The sequence below is a fragment of the Peromyscus eremicus genome, chromosome 23, assembly GCF_949786415.1.
Source record: "Peromyscus eremicus chromosome 23, PerEre_H2_v1, whole genome shotgun sequence".
Taxonomy (NCBI): Eukaryota; Metazoa; Chordata; class Mammalia; order Rodentia; family Cricetidae; genus Peromyscus; species Peromyscus eremicus.
Genome location: NC_081438.1, coordinates 13,136,250 through 13,161,769, shown reverse-complemented (window position 1 = coordinate 13,161,769; position 25,520 = coordinate 13,136,250). Strand labels below are relative to the sequence as shown.

Genomic DNA, 25,520 nt, shown 5'->3' with positions numbered 1-25,520 from the left:
GACTGACTCCAGGGCCGGACAGACAGCTCATCAGGGAAAGGTGCTTGCCTACCAAGCCTGATCATATGAATTCGATTCCGGGACTTTAAACAGAGAATCATGCCCCACAAGCTGTCCTCTGGCCTCCTACACATGTGCTGTGGCACCCACACACATGCACACACATAAATAAATGTACATGGGAGGGGGTCTTTAAAACAGGGTTTCTCTGTGTGGCCCTGGCTGTCCTGGAACTCACTCTGTAGCCCAGGCTGGCCTTACACTCAGATCTGCCTGCCTCTGCCTCCCGAGTGCTAGGATTAAAGGCGTGCATCACCACCACCCAGCTATAAATGTACATTTTTTTTTATAACTGGTGTGTGTAGAGACATTTCAGCCATTAATAGTGCTTGCTACTCTCCCAGGGGGACCCGAGTTCACACCCTAGTATCCATGTTGGGCAGTTCACAATTCTAGCCTGACATCCTCTTCTGGATTCCATGAACTCTTGCACTCCTATGTGCATAAGCACATACACGTTCACGTGCACACACATATATATACACACATAATTAAATGTAAATGGGGGGGCAGAGAATATGTAGGTGCTGGTGTTCAACAGTCTATGTTCAAATGTCGACACTAGCACTCATAAGACACGTGTGACCTTAGGTAAATGACTCAACCCCGGGCTCTATTTCATGGGGTCTTAAGGAGGTAACACTGACCTTCCTGTTCCTAGGCTCACCCCCTTATTTTTATTTTTTGTGGTTCTGGAGCCAGAGGAACGTCCATTTCATTGGCAGTAAAAACTCCAAATCTTTACAATGGTATACAAGGCCCCAGTGATCCCTGAAGCCAGACATTGAGAAAGGCTGCTTCCTGTGCTGGGGAGGATGGGGTCAGGTGTCCAGTGACGTAAGGCAGGAACTGATCGTTAAATCTATAGTCCCAGTGTCTGTAAATGACCTTCTGTGATCACATCACAGGCCAGGGGGTCAGGTACACACTGATCTCTGATACTCAACTCATGACCACCTAAACGCTAAGCCCTGGTGAGGACTCAGCCTTCCCCAGAGTCCAGCAAGGCCTCGGGAAATGTAAAGCCAAGCGCAAAGGGAAACAGATCCTTTCCAAAGTCCCAGGCATTACCCTGGGGCTCTTTGTAGGTGAAGGGGGATTCCAAAGACCTTTTAATAATAATAATAATAATAAAAAAAGTTCCAGGATCTGAGACACAGGCTTCCTCTTTTTTCCATTCCAAAAAGGGAAGGAGAGGTAAAAACACAGACGAAATACATCTCCCCAGAAATGAAGAGGTGCAAAGTTGAAACCCACAATCCCAGATTCTTAGGCAGATGTTGGAAAACTTTGGCTAATCAGGATTTCCTGATGACAAAAAAAAAGTCCCTCCTATTGTTAACTTTTCCAGTTGCAGCCAGACTCCTGACCCACACAGACACAGCACACAGCACACAGACACACATAGACATACAGACAGACACACACAGACACACAGACACACACACACACACAGCTCTCTCACCTTTGTCCTCCCCATAAATGTCCTTCATCAGAATCTCTGTCCACCACATACACAACATACCCCTGGACTCAGGACACTTTCTTCCCAGAATCCCCATGTGTGCGGAAAACAGGCTGAATTTACACATTTCCAGAGTAAATCCCACACTGACTTTGAGCGGAATAACTGTGGTCCCAGCTAGGACAATCGGCATGCCCAAGTCTCAGTTTCCTGTTTCTTCCTCTTTCAGTAAAGTGGTGGCACACGCCTTTAATCCCAACACTTGGGAGTTAGAGGCACGAGGATCTCTGTGAATTTGAGTCTAGCCTGGTTTCCAGAGCCAGCCAGGGCTACGGTGAGACACTGTCTCAAAAATAAAAATGCTCAACGGTAACTCCAGCTCTGGGGAATCTAACCCCTTCTTCCTCTTCTGGCCTCCACAGGCACCGGCATCTTCATGGCACACACACAGGGACAGGTAAATAAAACTATTAAGTCAATAAATAAATGGGCTGGAGAGGTGGCTTAGTGGTTTAAGGGCACTGGCTACTCTTGCAGAGGACCAGGGTTTGGATCCCAGAACCCACATGGTGGCTCACAACTGTCTAACTCCAGTTCTAGAGGATCCAACGACACCTCCTTCTGAATTCCTCTGGCACACGTGTGGAGCACATATATATAAATGCAAGCAAAACACTTATATACGTGTGTGTGTGTGTGTGTACACACATATATACACATATACATAAATATGTGTATGCATATACAGATGTGTATATATACATGTGTGAATATATATTATATATAAATATTATATATAATATATTTATATATGTGTGTATATATATATATATATATATATATAGAGAGAGAGAGAGAGAGAGAGAGAGAGAGAGAAAGAGAGGGTATTTTGCTCTAGTCTCTGACATTGAGCCCCAGGAAGCCATCCATTACCAGACTCAGACCTAACAGCTGACCACCAAGCCTACACAGTTGACTCAAGTCTGTTCCAGTTCTCCTAGCTCTGAGGAGACACCAGTCGGACACTTGGCCACCCCCACTCAGCAGGTCCTTCTACCACCCACCCTTGCTGCTTGCTCACCACCTGACAATGGTATCCAGATCAACCCCTAACTCCCCTGTCCCTGACCACCCCAGCACCTGACACGTCGTGACATCTTCCTGTCCAAGCCAGAACATAACAAATCAAAGGAGTCCTTTGCAACATCTGCCTGCCACGACTTGCTACCTAATTGTTGTTAATTGCTTTAATTGCAGAGTCCTGCAGTATAAGGCTCCTCCCCCTTGTAGTTTAAAGCAAGCCGAAAGGAACTATGAAGAAAGGTCCCATGCGGGGAAACCTCTTCTCCCACTCCCAACTCTTAAGAGCCACGACAGCCCAGTGGGACAAACTGTGAAGTGGCTGAGTCTTCTCCCGGAGCGTGGAACCAAAAGGGCCCCTAGGAACTACAAGGGACCCAAGGCCTCGATCGGAAAGAGAAGGCACCAACCCACCCATGTGTGCTGGAGAGACCACGAAAGGATAACAGCCCCGGGGACCTTGTACATGCCTTCCGGCTCAGGCTCACCCTGCAGCCTCCCTCTGCACCTACATCAGGATCCACAGCCTCCCTTTAGAAAGACCCATCACAGCACCCCTGACAACATCCTCCCCTGGACAAGGCAGATGGGCAGCTCAACTGACAGAACTCCATGGACAAGGGAAACGGCAATGTGTCTGTGGAGGGGAGGCTGGTGTGGCGGTGTGAACGACTTCAGGCAACCCCATGACTCGAGAGGGTCTCATGTGGTGTTCTTCTTGGACATCCCCAAGGCTTCCCGAGTCTCTATTCCCCAAAGCACACAGCTGAGGCCTCTCTGGACCTATTAGGCAGGACCATTCTCTCCAGAGCCAGCTCTGACATCCACCTTCGATCTACCAGGTGGAAAGCTCTGAGCCAAAAGGGTGAGGGTTGGGTGCAGTCTTCTCTCTGCTGGGTGAGGCAGCCAGCTGTCAAGTGACAGATGCCTGCCATCCACAGTGACAAACTCAGTTTGCAGGAGCGTGCAAGCACAACCACATCAGAACCCCCAAAGACGGGGCTGTGACTGTGATACTTAGGAACTACCTAAGGGTTCAAGGTGAAAACTGCTAAGTGCGTTTCTCAAAGTGCAGCTGCAGGGAAGGGCTGCCCCACTAGCAGAGAGCGAGTAGTTGAGCTGCCAGGGCGGCAGCTGGAGAGTAGCGAAGTTGAGGGGGGACCCCTGCGCGGGGGCTGGTCTGATGTCCTTGGAGCGGGGCACTATTTCCTCATGAACACACCTGGAGCTTACCCTAGGGGGCCAGAGACCAACTTTCTGCAGCGGAAGGGGAGCGTGGAGCAAAGAGCGGGTGAGAGGGCGGGAGAATGGGGGGCTTCCACCGGGCGCCCCACGAGGCTGAGGAGCCGAAGCGCTGGAAGATAAGCAAGGGGCTGCGCCAGGCCACCCACCAGCTCATCGGACGCACAGCCTGGGCCACCCTCTGGGTCCTATCGCCCCACCCCGGGGCTGGGGTGGCTCGATGGGGAAGAAGGCACCACACCGCAGGTAGCAGCAGAGTTGCGGGACCAGGTGGCCCGGCCCTACCTGCAGCTCCTGAAATTCTCCCTCCAGCTCATGCCACTCGCGCTCGCAACGCTCCAGCTGCCCGGACATGGTGCAATGGTGCAAGGCGGCGGCGGCGGTGGCGGCGACTCCCGCAGCGTGGCCCAGCCGGCCACCAGCACCCCACGCCCGCCCGCTCGCTCACTCGCCGCCTCCCGAGGCACCAGCTGTTCCTGCGCAGCCGGAGCCACGCGCGCACCTGACGTCACGGGCCCCGCCCCGCCCCGGCGCCGGCCCCACCCCTCGCGCGTGCGCACGCGCGCTTTCCCCGGGCTCGGGCCGCGTGGAAGGCTCAACTTTCTGATCTTGGTTAGTTAGGTCTGTCTCCGCTCTCCTCCTGCTCCCGTGTAGTACGTTTCTCCTCCGGGTGGGTGGAGGGCTTATCCGCCAGCTGCGTTTCTGGCTCATGTTAGCTTACATTGTTTGTGGGGAGAGTGGGGTGGAGAAAGATGTGGGGGGAGGTGAAAGAAAAAGTCATGTACCCCTTAACCTTGCCTGACCCCGGAGGCCAAAGCCAGTGCCCTGGAACGCGTTGACAGTGACCATGTAGTAAGTAAGGTCAAGGGCAGGGTGGAAAGATGCAGACTTGACTCTGTCATCTCACGTCCGCATTGGTATTTATTGCAACCCATACAGCCTAGATTCCTGTCCTCTGTGACACTAGGTGACTCCTGACAGCTGTTGCTGTCATTCAGAAGACACAGCCACCTCCGAGTTTACTGAAGGCACTTAGCGCCCTTCCCCTGCAAAGTCCTACAAGACCTGCACCAGCCTGGCTTCCCAGTGACACATCCTCACTGCCATGGCTCCAGCTAACTCTCCAGACATGATTCTCGTCCCGACTGGGCATTCTTCCCTCTGAATCTTCATGTAGTGGCTTCTTGTCCATCCCTGGAGCCTCATTCAAATGATACCTGCAGATGGGTGTGGTGTCGCACAGCAGCCTTGACAGCATAGCAAGACTGTTTCAAAATAAAATAAAGTGAAATATCAAATGATGCCTGTGGGGGCCAGAGAGGTGGTGGTTCAGTGGTTAAAAGTGCATTCCGCAGACCGAGCTTGGGTGGTGCACGCCTTTAGTCACGGCACTCGGGAGGCAGAGGCAGGCAGATCTCTTTGAGTTTGAGACCAGCCTGGTCTAACATAGTGAGTTCCAGGCCAGCTGGGACTACACAGTAAGACCCTGATAAATTGATTAATTAGTTAAAATTTAAAAGACACCTGTATTAGTTTCATAGGGCTGCAGTAAATACAAGTAGATGCCCTGAGCAATAGAATGCATTTCTCTCACAGTTATAGAGGCTACAAATCTGAAATCGAAGCCTTGCACCTCCTGAGAGCCTGGGTAGAGCTTTTTCCCTGCTGCTAGCAGCTCATGGCAGTGGCTGTCGATCCCAGGTGCTCCTTGGCTTTTAGCGGCATTCCTCCACCCTCTGACCTGTGGTCCCGTGTGCCCTCTCTTATGAATGGAAGTTCCCAGGAAGAAGCTGCAGCTTCTACTGAACCTTCTGTGAAGCTGGTTAACTGATTAGGATTTTAGCGATTGTGGGGAGGTTGATATGTTGCAGGTCCAGAGCCTAATTACAGTTTATCGTGGGCTATCATTGGCCCCTTAAATAGCCATGCCTTGCCCACCTCTGCATCAGACTGAACATTCTGGGACTAACATAAAACTTTTCAAAATGCATTAACGTAATAAAACCTTAGTTTCTGCTACTCAAGACTACAAGTATCATCAGGTAGTGTCTCAGGCCTAGAATTAGGATGTCTCCACTTGGCTATACCTCAATGTCTTCTGCAATATATTTTCAAGTGTCTTGATTTATGACTTTCTTTGTTCAGTTACTACAAAAACTTCATCAAACGCTAATACATTGGGACATGAATTTTGGGGTATTAACTCTGTGTTCCTATACCATGAGCTATACCATATTTGGCTCCAGAATAAATTATCTTTTTTAAATTTATTTAATGTGCATTGGTGGAAATGTGTCAGATCCCTTGGAACTGGAGTTATAGACAGTTATGAGCTGCCATGTGGGTGCTGGGAATTGAACCTGGGTCCTCTGGAAGAGCAGCCAGTACTCTTAACCACTGAGCCATCTCTCCAGCCCCATTATCTCTCTTTATAAAAACATTTTATATCATGTGTATGAGTGCTTTGCCTGTATGTCTGTTCACCATGTGTATGTCTGGCACTCAAGGAACCCCCGGAACTAGAGCTGATTGTGAGCTTCCATATGGGTGCTCAGAACCAAATCTTTGTCCCTGAAAGAGCAACCAGTGCCCTTAACCACTGAGCTATCTCTCAAGCCCGGAATAGACTATCTCTTATCACCTTTAAGGTGTGTGCTGTGTTGCTATGAGGACAATACCTTTTGCGAATGTAACCTCATTGAAATTAATAACATCCACAAACACCATATATCCACGTAAGGTCATATTGTGAGGTGCTGAATATTAGCACCTCCACACATTTTCCTCTGTGTCATAATGACTCTCCAAAAATAGTCAGAAAACGGGCAATAGAGAATGGCTCAACAGTGAAGAGCACTAGCTGCTCTTCCAGGGACCCAGGTTCAATTCCCAGCACTTACAAGGCAGTTTATACCCACGTTTAACTCCAGTTCCAGGGGAAAGGCTCTCCTATTCCGGATCCTCAAGAACCAGGCATGCATGTGGTACACACACATACACACAGGCAAACAATCATAAACATAAAATAAATTTTAAATAGAGGCAGGTGGATCTCTGTGAGTTCAAGGACAGCCTGGTCTACAAAGCAAGTTCCAGGACAATCAAGGCTGTTACACAGAGAAACCCTGTCTGGAAAAAACAAAAATAAATAAAAAGTCAGAAAGCCACACCTTGTCTCGGTCACTTACCTACCATCTGCTTTCTTTCCTTCATGCAGGTTGTCATTTTCTGAAGTGTTTGGGTGAGTAATCTCTATGAGACTGCAAAGACCTTGTCTCTGTCTTCATTGTCATTAAATCCCAAGAGCTTAGCACATAGCCGACTCTCAATAAATATTTGCTGAATGCCAAGAAGGAATGAGTAATAGAGTCATCTACTTCAGGGGCTCACAATGTTTGGGGTTCAGAGATCAATCGCTCTCAGAACTCAGGAAAAACTCACACGAGTGCATAGGAACATACTTGCAATTACTTTTAGGGCGTGAAAGGGGATTGAGACAGAGACTCATGTAGCCCAGGCTGGCCTCCAGCTTGTCTGACTGGTCCTCTTGCCTCAGCCTCCCAAACACTGTGATGACAAACACACTTCAGTCTTTGTGACGCTGTTTCATCTGGCTTGCAATGAGACTTCTAATGTGTTTACAGGTCCCAGGAAGTTCCTGAAATTTACACAACTCATGAGGCCCCGCCCCCCGGGCCCCGCCCCGCCCCAGTGTTACAGAACAGCAATAGCTGCTGGGAAGAGGGGGTTTTCGTCTTCCAGAGGCCAGTCATGCAAGTGTTCCAGGGGTTTGTGAGTCTTCCTGTGCTGGGATGGACCTTTCAGAGATGCAGCTGCCTCTGAATCATCTATGCTCTTAAGTAACCTCTCTCCAATACTCGGGTGAGTAGTCTCAATAAAGTCACTGCTTCATCAAGACAGACTTAGGCAGAGTCCTTTCTTTGGTCTGTCTGTCCTTGGTGCCCCTATCTGGGATGAGGAAAGGTTTAGTCATGTCTCTTAGGGGAAAAAAAAAAAAAAAATCACACAGCAGGATATCGCAACTGGCTCCTAATTTGCAACTCAGTTTTGTTTTTTGGTTTTTGTTTTTTTTCTTTTCTGGTTTTTTTGAGACAGGGTTTGTCTGTGTAGTCCTGGCTGTTCTGAAACTCACTCTGTAGACCAGGCTGGCCTCCGTCTCAGAGATCCCCCTGCCTCTGCCTCCCGAGTGCTGGGATTAAAGTTGGGTACCAACTTGTCAGTCAGGCATATTTCAATTCGTGAGACCAGAAGAGGAATGTGTTCTATGCATGTAAACTTACGACCCTCTTAGAATTAAGGTTCTCATCCCTGATTCCTTAATCGGTACACTACTAGTGCGGGGTGCCTAAAACTCAGTGGTGGGTTATGAGCAAATTCAGAAACCATTTGTTGCATTGCAAGAAGGTGTTAGCCCCTTCCCTGGGGGTGGGAAGGCACTCCAGGACATGAAGTTTTGTTTTGTTTTGTTTCCGGAGCTGAGGACCAAACCCAGGGCCTTGTTCCTGCTAGGCAAGTGCTCTACCACTGAGTTAAATCCCCAAGGACATTTTTTTTTTTTTTTTTTTTTTTTGGTTTTTCCGAGACAGGGTTTCTCTGTGTAGTTTTGGTGCCTGTCCTGGATCTCACCAGGCTGGCCTCGAACTCACAGAGATCCGCCTGGCTCTGCCTCCCGAGTGCTGGGATTAAAGGCATGTGCCACCACTGCCCAATTGTTTTGTTTTTGTTTTCAGATAAATACTTTCCATAGTCTAATGCTGGAGGGGGAAATTGGAAAAGGAACTGGTTATGGTGGCACACACTTGTAATTCCAGCATTGAGGAGTTTGAGACTGAGGGTGATCTTAAATTCAAGACCAACCTGGGTACACCTGAGCCTGGCTCAGTGGGTAGAAATGCTTGCCACACAGGCTTAACAACCATGAGTTTAACTCCCGGAACCCACAAACTCACGTAAAAGCCTGATGGAGCCCGGGCAGTGGTGGTACACGCCTTTAATCCCAGCACTTGGGAGGCAGAGCCAGGCGGATCTCTGTGAGTTTGAGGCCAGCCTGGTCTACAGAGTGAGTTCCAGGACAGGCACCAAAACTACACTGAGAAACCCTGTCTCGAAAAACAAACAAACAAAAAGATGGGGTGGCGAGCATCCCACTGTAATCCCAGCCTTCCTGGGGTGGTGAGATGGGAAGCAGAGAGTGAACAGGCTGGAAGGCCTCAGGCTGAAGGCCTGGAACACTCACTATACAGGCAGGAGCAGAAGAAAGAGAGACCCTGCTTCAAAACAAGGTGGAAGGGAACAGACTCCCCCGAAGCCCTGTTTTCTACATGTGTGTTGTAGCACACACATACACTAAATAAATCAAAAACAAGTAACTGAATAATCCTTTATTTAATGAAAAAATAATTTGTTGAGGGGCTGGAGAGCTGGGTCAGCAGTCAAGACAGTCGAGAGCACTGGCAGCCCTCACAGAGGACCCATGTGGGCCTCATGGGCTCACAACCATCCCTAGCTGGTTTCAAGGGATCCAGTGCCCTCTTCTGGCCTCCCAAGGCACCAGGCACATACACGATACACATAGAGACATGCAGGCAAAATACTCATACACATAAAATGGATTTGTAATTAAAAAAATAATAAAAATTTCTCTTGATGCTGGCTCTCACTATGTAGCCTTGGCTGTCCCGGTACTCACTCTGTAGACCAGGCTAACCTGGAGCTCACGGAACTCTGCCTGCCTCAGTCTCAGAAGTGTTGGGATTGAAGGTGGGCTGGGATGATTTTTTTTTTTTTAAGAGAAAGGAAGGAAAAGAAAAAAAGGAAAATAAGGAAAGATTTACTTAACAAAATTAATTGAAACAAAATCAAAAGTGAAGGGTCTTGGGGCCAGGCCTGGTGGCGGGAGTCTTTGATCCCAGCACTTGGGAGACATAGCCTGGGTTACAAAGTAAAACCCTGTCTTGGGTGGGCGGGGGGGGGGGGGGGGGGGGAGTAAAAGGCCTTGAAGGATGACAGTGACACCTCTGGGAAGATTTGTGGGTACCCCTTTCCCCTCCTTGCAGCTTCCCAGACTGAAGAGAAGGGGCTGGTCCTGTCCCCAGAACATCTGGACAGGCGCTACATTGTAGCCAGCTGGTCAGGTTACAAGTCTGTCGGACTGTTCTTCCTGAGGGGTTGGGAGTCCACGTGGCTTATCCACAAGCCCTTCTAGAGATGGCCCAGGCAGGCTGCCCCACCAGAGAATCCCATCAGTTGTCAGAAGTCTTACCTAACCACTACCTTGGCCTGCACATGGTGGTTAATTTTGATTGTTAACTTAATAAGAAGTGGTCTACAGAGCGAGATCCAGGACACCAAGGACTAACCAGAGAAACCCTGTCTCGAAAAATAACAAAAAACAAAAAACAAACAAAAAGTCAATGCGATCGCTGTGAGCAGTTCAAATGGAGTGGTGGATCCAAGAGCCCCGGGCAGTGCTGTCAAAGTGGCAGAATTCCCACGGCATCCTGCAGGAGCTGCTGTCACAGCCGCCAGGGGGACAGAGTTACAGCCATTCGTCACCAAGGCCCCGGCCCCCCTACCCAGTCCATCCAAAGTCTTCATTTTCCGCAGTAGTGAATTTTCTAGATTCCTCTTGGAGGCCTCAGAGGACTGGAGAGAAGGCTCCACTGAGACTCCATCCGGGAACACGGCTCTGATAGTAATTTCTTGTCCATTTCAAACACATAGGCTGTGCTGTGTAACATCATCTTGTCGAGTGTAACCGCTGGCTGGTGAACGTCTGGGATCAAGAAGGTCTATGATGGGACACTTCGCACAGCCTTGGGGCAGGGGGAGAAGCTTAGACCTGCCCCTGCCTCTACTAAATGTTCCTCACAGTGGGAGGCCTTACCTTTTTTTTTTTTTTTTTTTTTTTTGGTTTTTCGAGACAGGTTTTCTCTGTATAGCTTTGGAGCCTGTCCTGGATCTCGCTCTGTAGACCAGGCTGGCCTCGAACTCACAGAGATCCGCCTGCCTCTGCCTCTGAGTGCTGGGATTAAAGGCGTGCGCCACCACAGCCTGGCGGCCTTACCTTCTTGTAGGAGAGAATAGGGGGTGGGTTGGGAGGGGGAGGTGGGAGGAGAGAAGAGTGGGATCTTTGGTATGTAAAATTAATAAAAAAAAATTTTTTTTAATTAAAAAGTGTGTTGAAATTGGTTTCCTTTGGCAGCGGTGGATACAACACACACAACTGTGAACATACATGCCACACCATCACCTGAGGCTGGCACGTGGCCTGGCCTGCCTTTGCCCACCCCACCCTCCCATCACAACTGCATGGTGGCCCTTGGAATAGATGGGAAGGCTTTAGGGGGCATCCCTGGGACTAGTAGGTATTGGTGAAATTATTGTGGCCACTCCACGTAGTTAAAAGGGAGGTTTATTTAGTGGTATAACTTACAAATGAAGGGATAGGTAGGTTGCAGGGTCTGGGAAAGGTGTGGCGCAGTCCAGTGGTGTTCTCTGGAGAACTCTGTTCGGTCTGCCTCCAGCATCCAGGGTCCAGGAACCAAGAGAGATGGCGCATCCGGATCTCGGGTCTTCAGGGTCCTCTCTTGGCCTCACCTTGTAGGTGTGACAGTTACCAAAGCCTCCATGGGGGTTGGAACTTCCAGATCAAGGTTGGAATGGCTATCCACTACAAGTAGGGGCTTGGGGGTACCTTGACTGCACTCCTGCTTTCTTAAGTCGTAAGTGATGCCCATCCAAGGCATCGTCCCAACTCCTCCACTCCCACCCTTGGCCAAAGCTGAGATTGTAACCCTCCTCTCCCTCCGAAATTGGCCGTGGGTGAGGATTCAGGGCTTCCCATCTCCCCACCTTTATCAAGGGGTGCTCCTTTCCTGTCCCCCTCAACTCTCTTTTTGCCCATCACCACCCAACAGTGGCTGTGGCCAGAAGCCATCAGATGAGGTGGAAGGAACCTGGCTTCCCTCACGAAGCTCTGGACCACAGGCTTTCTTGCCGCCAGCCTGGGAAGGGAGTGCCCGGTCCTCCACCCTGCCGCCACCATCAGCTGAGCTCAGGTCTCCAAGGGAACAGTCAATGAAGAGATTCGGACCTGCTAGCGTTGAGTCCTGGGTGGTTTTGCCTGGAGACAGGCCATGTGGAGAGTCCTAAGCGCACAAGGTTCTGAGGCAGTTCCTCTTCCCAAAATCGCTTTGCTTTTACACACTGAAGAGGAATGAACACGGGTGTCACCTTGGTCACCCATTGGGTCTGATGTGGAGCCTGACAGATGGAACGCAAGGCCCTGACCCACAAGACTCGGGTTTTCGTGTTGCTGCTCCTCAGACAGAGACCCAGAGGAGCACTGCATTTTCAGATTGGGGGTACCTTGGCTGCACCCCTGTTTTCCTAAGTTTTATGGCATGCACCTGAGACTTTGGATGGACTGGGTAGGGAGGCCAGGACCTTGGTGACTAATGGCTGTACCACTGTCCTTCTGATGGCTGTGACAGTGGGCCTGGCATCCTGGCTCGTTGCCACGTTCCCCACTTTGTTCAGGACCACTAAATGTTGAAGTGTGGATGCATACTGAAATAAAGGCAATTAGTTGTGAGGGGGGTGGGTGGGTATGTAGTCCAGGATGGCCTTGAGCTTGTGGTAGTTCCCGGCTACAGCCTCCTACGTGCTGGGATCACCTGTGTGAGCCACAAATCCATGGCTTCTCCAAGTTTTGTTTTTGTTTTTTTTCGAGACAGGGTTTCTCTGTATCTTTGGAGCCTTTCCTGAAACTCACTCTGTAGCCCAGGCTGGCCTCGAACTCACAGAGATCCACCTGGCTCTACTGGGATTAAAGGCATGTGCCGCCACCACCTGGTGGTTTATCCAAGTTTTAATGTACCCTGGAATACCTAGTGTCAATCTTGTTAAAATACAGAGACACTTAAAATCCTATCATCCTACAGGCTTCAGGCTATGCTGGGTGATGGAATTTACCCACAGCTCCCATTGCAAAACACCCAGGGTCCTTTCCAAAGAAACACAGCTGTCCAAGGTGAAGTCAAAGTGCCAGTGACTCTCCCTTGGTCTGTTTTCCCTAAATGAAAATCGTCCCCAAGACCATACCAAGCCATCTTATAAAGACATTTATAGCGGCACAGACAGAACCATCCAAAACACCCCATGCCAGGCAGTTAAAAGTATAGTCTGAGCCCTGCACAGTGGTGTGTGCCTTTTACTCCAGAATCCAGGAGGCAGAGGCAAGCAGACCTCTGTTGTTCGAATCTTAGATGGTCTTTTAATAAAAAACCCGGTACCAGATATTGGGGATAAAAGCTGAAAAATCAGAGAAGCAGAGCAAGCCACAGCCTCCACCTATTACCTCACAAACTGAAATCCTCTGAATCTTCACCCGAAAGGGTCTCAGCTGAATTGCTTTAGTTCCTGTTTCCTCACACCTTCTATACCTTTCTCCACACCTTCTATACCTTTCTCTGCCCTGCCATTAATTCCTGGGATTAAAGGCGTGTGTGCTCCCCAGTACTGGGATTAAAGGTGTGTGCCACCACTGCCTGGCTCTATTCCCAGTGTGGCCTTGAACTCATAGAGATCCAGATGGATCTCTGCCTCCTGAGTGATAGGATTAAGGGTGTGTGCCACCACTGTCTGGCCTCTATGTCTAATCTAGTGGCTGGCTCTGTCCTCTGATCCTCAGGCAAGTTTATTAGGGTACACAATATATCACCACAGATCTCTGTGAGTTGGAGACCAGCCTGGGATACATACTGAGACCTTGTCTCAAAATACCCCCACAAAAGGATGCTAATTAAAGTTATATGATCATTCATATACTCTGAAAAAAAAAGATCAGGTAAATTTAATAAATAATTTGTATTATATATATTGATGGTATTTTTTTAATTACTCAAATGCTTTTTTGAAATTAAAATCTCCATTTTAGGCAGGCCTGCTGGCACAGGCATGTAATCCCAGATATCTGGAAGGCTGAGGCAGGAGGATCAGAACTTCAAGACCTTCTCTGGGCAGTGGTGGCACACTCAAGAGGCAGATCTCTGAGTTCAAGGCCAGCCTGTGGTTTACAGAGCAAGTCCCAGGACATCTAGGACTCTTGGACACCACCCCCCATTTCAACGTAGGGGGTACAGATCAGATTCAAGGCCATCCTTTGGCAATTGAGTGAGATTCTCTCTGTCTCAAAGTAAAAAGCAAGGCATGAGGTTTAGGACATAGCTCAGTGGTAGAGCACTTGCCTAGCATACACAAGACCCCAGGTTCAAACCCAGCAAAATGGAAAAAAAAAAATAAAGCACTTGTTCTGATGTGTTCGGAAGCTCATAACAGCAGATTCTCTGATATTTATTTTCTGGTTTTGAACATGATTCCTCTAGCCCTTAAAGCCTTCCCCAGGCAGACTCCAGAAAGCACAATCCTCCCCATCTTACCTTTTACCTCTGTGTTTTGGAGATGGGGTCTCATGCAGCCCACACTGGCCTCAAACTCATTATTTAGCCAAGAATGACCTTGAAATCTTTTTTTAAAAAAAATCGTTATTGTTGCCAAGCAACGGTGGTGCACACCTTTGCTCCCAGCCCTCGGGAGGCAGAGCCAGGAGGATCTCTGTGAGTTCGAGGCCAGCCTGGTCTACAAAGCGAGATCCAGGATAGTCAGAAAAAACTTGCCTCAGGGGAAAACAAAATTATTTTTTGTATGTCCAGATGTGTTTTGCCTGCACATTGACTGTGTACGTGCCTAGTGCCCACAGAGGCCAGAAGAGGGCCTCAGATCCCCTGGAACCCTGAGTTACATTTGCCCATAAGCTGTGAGAGCTGGGACCCAAACCCAGGTCCTCAGCAAGAGCAGCCAGTGTTCTTAACCGTTGGGCCACCTCCCCCAGCTCCCCACCCTTTCTATTTTTGAGACAGGGCCTCACTCTGTAGTCCTGGCTGGCACAGAACTTGCTGTATAGACCAAGCTAGCGTTAAACTTAGTTAACTTAGAGTCTGCCAACCTCTGCCTCCTGAGTGCTGGGATTATAAAGGCTTGCACCACCAACCTCAACCTAACTTTGAACTCTTGACCTTCCTGCCACCTCTCAAGTGCCAGAATTACAGGCCTGAATGTCCAGCTCATTTAGGACTTTTTTAACTTTATGATATACAAACCCGGCTTCCATGGTCCTTCTGTTTTGGAGCTGGCCCAGACAGAAATTCTCTGATTCACCTGGTGGCTAGATCATAGGACCTTCCTCATTCCAGAGGAGTCTAGCCTCATGCCCGAGGGGGCAATCCTGCACAGCAAGGCCAAGAAACATCTGGACAGACAACCCTTGCTACACATCCCCATCAACAGAGTTCATTAGGGATTGTGCCTGTGCAATGGACATCTGAACGTAAATGTCTTTTACGGGCCAAGTACAATGGCACACTTCCGTAATTCCAGTTCTCCGGGAGATGGAGGCAGGGGACTAGGTGGGGGGGGTTCAAGACCATCATCATCGACATAGCAAGTTGGTGGCTAGCCTGAACGACTTAAGACCATCTCTTAAAGAAGAAAAGAAAAAAGAAATCAACACTGGTAAGTAGATTGCTGTAAACGAACTCTCAGAACTTACTCAGATTTGACTGTTTCTTTCCATTATTGTCCTTTTCTGCTCCAGGTTCTGACATAACATCAAGCATGGTGTCCTTCTGGTCTGTGAAAGTAGAACTAAGTCTTTCCTTATTTATCATGACCGCGACACCTTCGAAGATATATATGCATATTTGAGTAACAGTTTTATAAACTATTATTCACATGCTATAAAATCACTTAAAAGTAGTTTTTTTGTTTGTTTTCAGAGACAGGGTTTCTCTGTAGTTTTGGTGCCTGGCCTGGATCTCGCTCTGTAGACCAGGCTGGCCTTGAACTCACAGAGATCCGCCTAGCTCTGCCTCCCAAGTGCTGGGATTAAAGGTGTGTACCACCACCTCCCAGCTCTAGAACATTTTTATCACTTCTCCAAACAAACCCATATCCATTAACACACCATTAAAAAAATTATTTATTGCCAGACAGTGGGAATGATGTGCACCAGTGCCGAGGACTCTTCAGTTCCTGGCACCCACACAACAGCTCACAACCCTGGTGTAACTCCAATCCCAGTGGATCTAGGTCCTCTTCTGGCCTCCAGTGGGCATGCAGAGTGCAGAGACACACATACAAAATACCCATATACATAAAATAAAACTAAGAACCCAAGTTCAGTTCCCAGCACCCACATGGCAGCTCACACTGTCTAACCCTGCTCCAGGGGATCCGACACCCTCACATAGACATACATGCAGGCAAAACGCCAATGCACATAAAATACAAATAAATACAAGAAAAAAATAAAAAAGAAAGGAAAGTTAGAGCACAACTTGGGGGAGAAAAGGTCCATTTCATCTTACTGGTTATAAATCATTTTCAAGGCAAGCCACAGCAGAAACTCAGGAGCTGAATCAGAGGCTGTGGGGGAAAACATTGTTTACTGGCTTGCTCCTCCTGGTTAGCTCAACTTGCTTTCTTATACAACCCAGGACCACCTGCCCAGGTGTGGCGCTGCCCACTGTGGGCTGGGCCCTTCCACATCAATCACTAATGAAGAAAATGCCCTACGGTCATGCCCACAGGCCAGTCTAATGGGAGGCAATCTTTCAATGGAGCAGAGTTCACCCTCTTCCCAGGTGACTCTAGTCTGTGTCAAATTGACAAAAACTAACCATCTTTGAGACGGAGAGATGGCTCAGTGTGTACGAAGGCATTTGCCACTAAGCCTGGGAACCTGAGTTTGACCCCTAGGACATACATGAGGAAAGAGACGAGCCAATTGCTGTAAGCGATGTGTGTGCCACAGTACACGTACACACAAATGTAAAATAATAATGCCAGGCGGTGGTGGCGCGCGCCTGTAATCCCAGCACTCGGGAGGCAGAGGCAGGCAGATCTCTGTGAGTTCGAGGCCAGCCTGGTCTAAAGAGCGAGTTCCAGCACAGCCAGGGCTACACAGAGAAACCCTGTCTCGTCAAAACAAAATAAAATAAAATTAATGTTAACTCAGTGGTAGAGAACTTGCCTAGATGTTCAAGGCATCAGGTCCCGTCATCAGGACTACAAAAAAGAAGGAAGGGAAAGAGAGAAGGAACATGAGGATGTATTTATAGATGACAAAAGCCTTTGCTCTCTCATTGGCTACAGATACAAGCAGCCCCAGATCCTGGACCCCAGCCAAATCCATTATTTTGAAGCAAAATTCAATCAGCAGAGAAAACACCAAATGGCTATAGTTTTTGTCTTTGTTACAGAAATAAGAGGAACAATTCTCGGATTAAACCATATTTAGTGGTTTGTTTGTTTGGTTGGTTTTGTAGTTTTTTGAGACAGGGTTTTTCTGTGTAGCCCTGGCTGTCCTGGAACTCGCTCTGTGTAGACCAGGCTGGCTTCGAACTCAGAGAGATCCAACTCCCTGTGCCTCCCTAGCGCTGGGATTAAAGGTGTGCGCTACCACCACCATCCTGCTAGTGGGTTCTTTTGTATTATGGCAGATTCCTCTGGGAAATTCAAGAGAAATGTTTTGCAAACACAAGTTGAAGAAGTCAAGGGCGGAGACTGTGGCCCACACCTATAATCTTAGCATGAGGAATGTGGAGGCAGGAAGCTCAGGGGTGGTTCCTGGCCACCCGGGGTCAGACTACATGATACTCAGTATTGAAAACAAACAGGCAAACAAGGTACAATGTTGGCTGAGCGCCTTGGCTTTTTTTAGAATACAAGCTTAAATCTTGGATCATTGCGCCCCCTGCTGGCAATTCCGTGGAATTCATTTCCTACCACAAAAAAAGCACAAAGGTTATTCAACAAAAATTTATTCAAGAATGTTCTGTAAGGCGGAGTTTGAACCCCAGCACCAGAAAAAAAGAAATGAATTCATCTTTATTGCAACTAAATATCTATCACTCACAAAAAATGAACTATGTTTGGGTACTGGAAATTTTTGAAGTTCACTTATTTATAATAAGGCAAAACATTGACTTTTCTATTTTTCTTATTCATTTTCAAAAATTACTTCAGTTGGTGTACAACATAATTGGTTTTATTATGATATTTTCTTTCATGTACATAGTACTTTGCTCAAGTGCATCCTGTTGTGGAATATTAGTTGAAGGTGTTTTACATTTGTTTTTCTGTGGAATATTTGTTTAATGATGCAAAGATGTGTTGCATTTTTTTATGTTGAATTTGTTTAACTCGGTGAAGCTGTGTTACTTTGCCTGTCTAAAACACCTAACTGGGGGCTGAAGAAATGGCTCAGCAGTTAAGAGCACTGACAGCTCTTCCAGAGGACCCGGGTTCAATTCCCAGCATCCACATGGCAGCTCACAACTGTCTGTAACTCCAGTTCCAGGGGACCTGACACCCATGGCAAAACGTCAATAAACATAAAGTAAAAATAAAATAACTTAAAAAAATTTTAAAAAAAAAAGAGCACTGACTGATCTTCCAGAGGTTCTGAGTTCAATTCCCAGCAACCACATGGTGTCTTAAAACCACTTAAAGGAGATCTGGTGCCCTCTTCTGGTCTGCAAGGACACATGCAGGCAGAATACTATATACATAATAAATAAATAAATATTTAAAAAACAAACAAAAAACACCTGATTGGTCTAATAAAGAGCTGAATGGCGGGGCGGTGGTGGCACACACCTTTAATCCCAGCACTCGGGAGGCAGAGCCAGGCGAATCTCTGTGAGTTCGAGGCCAGCCTGGGCTACCAAGTGAGTTCCAGGAAAGGTGCAAAGCTACACAGAGAAACCCTGTCTCGAAAAACAAAACAAAACAAAAAAAACAACAACAACAAAAAAAAGAGCTGAAAGGCCAATAGCTAGGCAGGAGAGAGAAATAGGTGGGGCTGGCAGGCAGAGAAAATAAATAGGAGGAGAAATCTGGGAAGAGAAGAGAGACAGAAGGAGAAGGGGAGAGGACATCAGGGGCCAGCCACCCAGCTCCACAGCAAGCTAGGGAGTAAGAGGTAGAGAAAGGTATATAGAATAGAGAAAGAGAAAAGCCAGAGGCAAAAGGTAGATGGGATAATTTAAGTTAAGAAAAGCTGGCCAGAAACAAGCCAAGCTAAGGCCAGGCATTCATTAGTAAAAGTATTTATTTCTTTGTGTGTTTATTTGCGAGGTGGATAACAGACCCCCTAAAGAGCCAAAAAAATAATTAAAATAATTAAAAATAAAAATAAAAAAAACAGCATCGCCAACTAGGTGTGATAGCGCACACCTTCAATCACAGCACTCAGGAGGCAGAGGCAGGCAGATCTCTGTGAGTTCAAATCCAGCATGGTCTATAGAGTGAGTTCCAGGACAGTGAAGGCTACACAGAGAAAACCTGTCTCAAAAAAAAAATTATGTTCATGTTTGTGCATTTGTGTACAGGTGCCCACAGAGACCAGACTCCTTCAGAACTGGAGTTACAGGCAGTTGTGAGATGCCAAACGTAGGTGCTGGGAAAAGACCTTGGATTCTCTTAGTGTCCGGACTCTCTCTCCAGCTTCAATCATGCGTTCATTACATTATGTATGTATGTGGGAGTGCACATGTATGCATGGGCATGTGGAGGCAAGAGGTGGACACTGGGCATGGTTCCATGCCTCTCCATCTAATCTTTTGAGACAGGGTCTCTAACTGAGCTGGAGCTTGAACACTCTAGTAGCCTGGCTGGCCGCGACCCCAAGGGTCTGCCCGTCTCCACCTCCCTAGCACCACCCTTACATGTGTGTGCTGGGAACCTTGGAGTCAGGTTGGATTCACGGGCAGTTGTGAGCTGAACTCTGGGTCCTCTGAAGAGCACTGGGCGCTCTTAGCTGCTGAACCATTTTTCTAGCTCTGTATTTGACTTTTTAAATGGGTTCTGGAGATCCAGATTCAAACATGCATGGAAGGCATTACCAAGTGTAGCAGGTCCCAAGTTCCAAAGTCCTTATTATTTATTTATTTGTTTGTTTGTTTGTTTGTTTGTTTAAGACAGGGCCTCACTATGTAGTGCTGGCTGGTTAGTTAGCCTGGAACTTGCTATGGAGACCAGACTGATCTTAAACTCACAGAAATCCACCTGCCTCTGTCTCCCTAGTACTGGGATTGAAGGTGTGTACCACTATGCCCAGCTCAAAGTACTAAATAAGTACTTTAAATCGGGAATATGAAATTTTTAGGGTGGCAAGATGGTTCAGTGGGTAAAGGCACTTTTGCCCAATCGAGTGAGCCTGATGATCCCAGAACCCACAGGGATGTGGAAGGAGAGAAGTGTTTACACAAAATTGCCCTCTGACATCCACGTGCACGCCATGGCACATGAATTCACAGCCACACAATAATAAATTTAAAAAACATTCTTTTTTCAAGACAGGGTTTCTCTGTGTAGTTCTGGCTGTTCTGGAACTCACTCTGTAGACCAGGCCAGCCTTGAATTCAGAGATCTGCCTGCCTCTGCCTCCCGAGTGCTGGGATTAAGGCAGCAATAAATACAGATTTTAAAATTTTAGTGTAGGTATTTCATTTGTAAATTCCCACAGTTATTCCTGCATTTAACAAATACATTCTGGCTGGGCCTTTAATCCCAGCATTTGGGAGGCAGAGGCAGGAGGATCTCTGTGAGTTTAAGGCCAGTCTGGTTTACAGAGTGAGATCCCATCTAAAACAAAATAAAACAAGCAAGCACAAATGCATTCTGAACTCAGCAGCATCAATAACCTTGTGGGAAATGCAAACCGAATTGTAGTGAGATGCTACTTCCTATGACTAGCAAGGTGACAGGCAACACCAAATGTTACCGACACAGATGGAACCTGGCACAGCCACTTTGGAAAACAATTGGACAAATTTAACTATGTGACACATAAGTTCCACTTCTAGCTGGAGGTATGCCAGTAAGAAGAATGAACGCATGTGTCGCTAAGAGGACTTCTGTGTGTTATAAAGGCATCTTTCATGATAGCCAGGCAGAGTAAACAACCGTGGGACACAGGGATGGCTCAGCAGTTAAAAGCACTCGCCATTCTTGAAAGGACCTGAGTTCAGTTCCCAGCACCCGAGAGGCAGAGGCAGGTGGATCTCTGTGAGTTCCAGGCCAACCTGGTCTACAGAGTGAGATCCAGGACAGGCTCCAAAACTACACAGAGAAACCCTGTCTCAAACAAACAAACAACATTTAGTGTAGCTATTTTATTTGTAAATTCCCATAGTTATTCAGTTCCCAGCCCCAAGTCAGAAGGCTCACAGCTGTCTGGAACTGCAGCTCTAGGGGACCTAACACCCTTTTATGGCCTCTGGGAGCACCCACTCTTATGTGCACATACCGATACACAGACACAAACACATAAATAATAAATCTCTTAAAAAATAAATAATCTAAATGTCCATCAACTTATGAGATGAATAAAATGTGACATAAAATAACATGGAATGTTATTCAGCCCTAAAATGGAATGATGCGATATCCACACTAACCCATGGGAAAACGTCGACACAGTAAGTGAAAGTCAGGTTGTGGCCAAGCACCTCTGTCTACCCCAATGAGCCATCATCAGGATCTCCCTATGAAACCCAAGCATTTTCCTCATGCTTGAATCTTTTTAAGTTTATTTTTATTTATGAGAGTGTGTCCCACCTGGCCCATGGTCAGGACAAATTTCTCTCACCTGCCAATCTTGCAGCCGCTTAGACCCAAGTAAACACACAGAGGCTTATATTAATTAAAACTGTATGGCCTAATGGCTCAGGCTTCTTGCTAGCTAGATCTTACATCCTAAATTAACCCATTTCTATAAATCTATACCTTGCCACGTGGTTCGTGGCTTGCCAGTATCTTTAAATCTTGCTTCTTGCGGCGGCAGTGGCTGGCAGCATCTCCTGACTCAGCCTTCCACTTCCCAGAATTCTCCTCTCTGCTTATCCCGCCTATACTATACTTCCTGCCTGGCTACTGGCCAATCGGCGTTTTATTTATCAATCAATCAGAGCAACACATATTCACAGCATACAGAAAGACATCCCCAGCATGCAAGGGAAGATTGTATGCCGTGTGTGTGTGTGTGTGTGTGTGTGTGTGTGTGTGTGTGTGTGTGTGTGCAGGCGCCCTCAGAAAGTGTTGGATCTCCTGGAGCTGAAGTTCCAGGCAGTTGTGAGTTGCCCCTTTAGAAACACAGAACTTAAGTCCTCTGCAAATACAGTGTGTGCTTTTAACCGCTGAGACATCTCATCTTTCCAGCCTGCCTGCTTCAGTCTTGCAAGCGCTGGGATGACGGGCATGCACCACCACACCTGGCTTCTGTTTTACTTTTGTAACCAATATCAGGCTTTCCACTGCTGTATATGACAGCAAACCTCTTCCACAGCTGTGATACTCTACGGTGGTAATTCGCCTACTCCAACACTGACCAACAGTAGGGTGGTTCCCGTTAAGGATTTGAAGAACGGTACAGCAGTGGACATTTGTATCCCTTCCTCCCGGTCCCTAATTGGATACACAATTTTCTCCATTCCCAACCTTTGGACACTAAACTGTCTTTCATGGTGATTTACACTCCCCAGAGGATCCAAGCCTTCTGTTTTCTCTAATTGCCTTTCAAAAGCACATTACATTTGGCTAGTTTTTTTTTTTTTCTTTTCTTTTTAAATATCCAAGTGTGTTTGCCTGAGAGCCAATGTCGGGCTAATTTGCACCGTGCAGAGAAGTACACTGTGCAGAAGAAAGCACCTGAAAGACTCAGGCCTCTTAGCTCACCCCTGTGTTTGACAACAGGGCAAACTCCACCACGGGTACATTTTCCACACACCGTCATGTGAACGGTCGCTAGCTGTTTACAATCTGAGGCACAAACACGACTTCACTCAATCCTTGTGGCTGTCCCACAAGGTCAGCGTGGTCACCGTGTAGTTTCAGGATGATGAAATCCAGCACCGAAGCCCAGCCGCTGTCCAGTGGCTGCCCTGGTCAGCTGCCCTGCCATGTCTGGGTTTGTATTTTCCTTTTGTCCTTTTTTTTTTTTTTGGAGCTAGGCAAGCGCTCTACCACTGAGCTAAATCCCCAACCCCAAGACTTTCTTTTTTTCTTTTTTTTTTATGATTTATTTATTATGTATACAATGTTCTGCCTCCATGTATCCTTGCAGGCCAGAAGAAGGCACCAGATTTCATTACAGATGGTTGTGAGCCACCATGTGGTTGCTGGGAATTGAACTCAGGTCCTCTGGAAGAGCAGCCAGTGCTCTTAACCGCTGAGCCATCTCTCCAGTCCCCCCCTTTTGTCCTTTTTGTTGTTGTTTTGTTTTTCAAGACAGCGTTTCTCTGTGTAGCTTTGGTGCCTGTCCTGGAACTCACTCTGTAGACCAGGCTGGCCTTGAACTCACAGAGATCCGCCTGCCTCTACCTCCCGAGTGCTGAGATTAAAGACCACTGCCCAGCTTCTGTTTGAAGTACTTGAAAAGTTTGCTCTCTGGGCCTAGCACTCTTCTGAACCCCCCTTTCTCAAGGGGTAAGTAGCTTAGGGGAGACAGCAACCACACAAACAAGAAAACCTTCCCTCCCACAGAATGCCCGAGCAACTTCCTCAGGGCACCTAGGAATCCCTAACCTTCCAGGTTTTTAGAAAATTGATTAGGATTCCTAAGTCTCATTGGCCCAAAGGGTTTTGGCCCAAGAATGTATCAGGTCAAGACTTTCTTAGGGAGTGTAGAGAAGTGGTTCAGGGGATAAGAGGGTTTGTCATCAATCCTGAGGCTCTGAGTTCAAATCCTGACACTCATATGGTAGGAGAGAGGCAGCTCCGGGCACGTTGTCTTCTGAACTCCTTGCTCACGCCATGGCATGGGTACCACATACGTATGTACACGAACACAGATAAATAATTGCAAAAATGTAAACAAACTTCCTTAGTTTTTATCAACCTTTCCCTTTTTAAATAGGTCATCTTGGTCTAAAAGTCACTTTCTGCCTCATCTCCTACCACGACTGACTCTTCAACAACACACGTGGTTTCTGACCCTTCACTTTGGTCCCAATATCCTCTCCTGGCACCTAGACCTCCTCTCCCCAAGCCCAGCAACGCTGTATTTATTGGACACAATCTCCCATGTTCGATATTCAGAGCTGTCACCCTACCAGATGTCAACACACTCTCCACAGTGCTTTACTCTCTCATATCTACCTCCAAGACCACGTCCCCATCTGAACCACATGACCTCCCGCCATGAACCCTTTAAGAACAGAGGCTGAATTACAATCTAGTGTCTCCAGCCTTCAGTGCGGTGTCCACACCCTGAACTTTACCTGCTTTCCACACTTGTTTATGGAAACAAGTTGATGATCCAACAGGACACAGAACTCACACGGTTCTAGGCAGACGTCTTTACTAGCCTGTGTTCAACGAATCTGCCTCACAGACCGGACGCGGACTTCCACTTACTAATACTTCTAGGTCTGCCCACGTGGAGGCATCCAAAGGGAGTTTCGGCTCTGAGACATGGCGTCATGTGACAAAGGCTGGCCTCTTGGCTCCCTGTGTAGCTAAGGAGGGTTTTGAACTCTGGCCTCTGCCTCTCACATGCTGCGATCACTGGCCCAAGCTACCATGCTTGGTTCCTAAAACGTTTCTTGTGGCTTCAAGCCGAGGCAGGCGGATCTTTGTGAGTTCGAGGCCAGCCTGGTCTACAGAACGAGATCCAGGAAAGGCACCAAAACTACACAGAGAAACCCTGTCTCAAAAACCAAAAAAAAAAAAAAAAAAAAAAAAAAAAAAAAAAAAAAAAAAAAAAAATTAAGAAATCATTAGGGGTAAATACAAAAATTAAAGTTTCCCGGGGTGGGAGCTGGAAATACGGCTCAGCGGTTAAGAGTACGGACACTGCTCTTCCAGAGGACTTGGGTTCAAGTCCCAGCACCCCAAAGGCAGCTCACAATTGTCTAACTCCAGTTCCAGGGAACCGGACATCACGGCAAGACACCCATGCAAATAAAATGAAAATAAAAAAATAAAAAAAGTTTCCCGGGTGCGGTGGCGCTGGCCTGTGATGCCAGCACTTGGGAAGCTGAAGCAGGACGATGGGAGTTCGAGACCAGCCTGGGCTAATGGAACCATTTCCACAAAAAAAAGTGCAAGAAAAAAGATTCCTTCACGTAGGCAAGGGTAATTTTGTGAGACATTTTAAAATCGGAAAGTGGCTTCTGTGTCTCGATCACGGTGACTTCACGCGACTTTGGAAAGGACCCAGGCAGCAGGGGCGGAGCCGCGAACCGCGGCCACGCTTTCCGCCCCGCCCTCCTCGGGACCCGGAAAAAGCGCGACCCCGCCCCTCCGCCACCCACTTCCGCTAAGGGCGTCCAGAGCGCAGGCGCGAGGCCCGGCGGCGAGGGCGGCCTTTCAGCGGCTTCCCAGGCGAGCGTGGGTGAGTGCGCATGTGCAGAGAGGCCAGGCCCGGTAATTGCGCGGGACCAGGGCGGGGGCCTCGAGAACTCACGCGACTGACTCCGCCCACGCAAGGAGGCGGAGCCGAGAGCCAAGCGGGGCGGGGTGGTGGTGGTGGTGGTGGTGGTGGTGGTGGTGGTGGTGGTGGTGGTGGTGTTACTAGGCGCATGCG

General features: G+C 47.8%; 1 protein-coding gene and 1 long non-coding RNA gene across 2 annotated transcripts in view; both read right to left on the bottom strand.

Annotated features, from left to right (window-relative positions):
• Tmem120b (transmembrane protein 120B) overlaps positions 1-4,232 on the bottom strand; it is a 42,522-nt gene extending 38,290 nt beyond the window's left edge. The window contains exon 1 of the mRNA XM_059249173.1: positions 4,133-4,232. Within this exon, the coding sequence (XP_059105156.1) occupies positions 4,133-4,201 (69 nt within the window). The 5' untranslated portion in view covers positions 4,202-4,232. The remainder of the gene's footprint in view (positions 1-4,132) is intronic.
• Positions 4,233-11,373: 7,141 nt separating this feature from the next.
• Positions 11,374-24,299, bottom strand: LOC131898396 (uncharacterized). Its single transcript, XR_009375920.1, has 4 exons — positions 24,214-24,299; positions 15,480-15,608; positions 11,964-12,076; positions 11,374-11,467 (listed from the first exon to the last, which is right to left on the bottom strand). It is a non-coding gene; the product is annotated as an uncharacterized LOC131898396 (long non-coding RNA).
• Between the last annotated feature and the right edge of the window lie 1,221 nt (positions 24,300-25,520).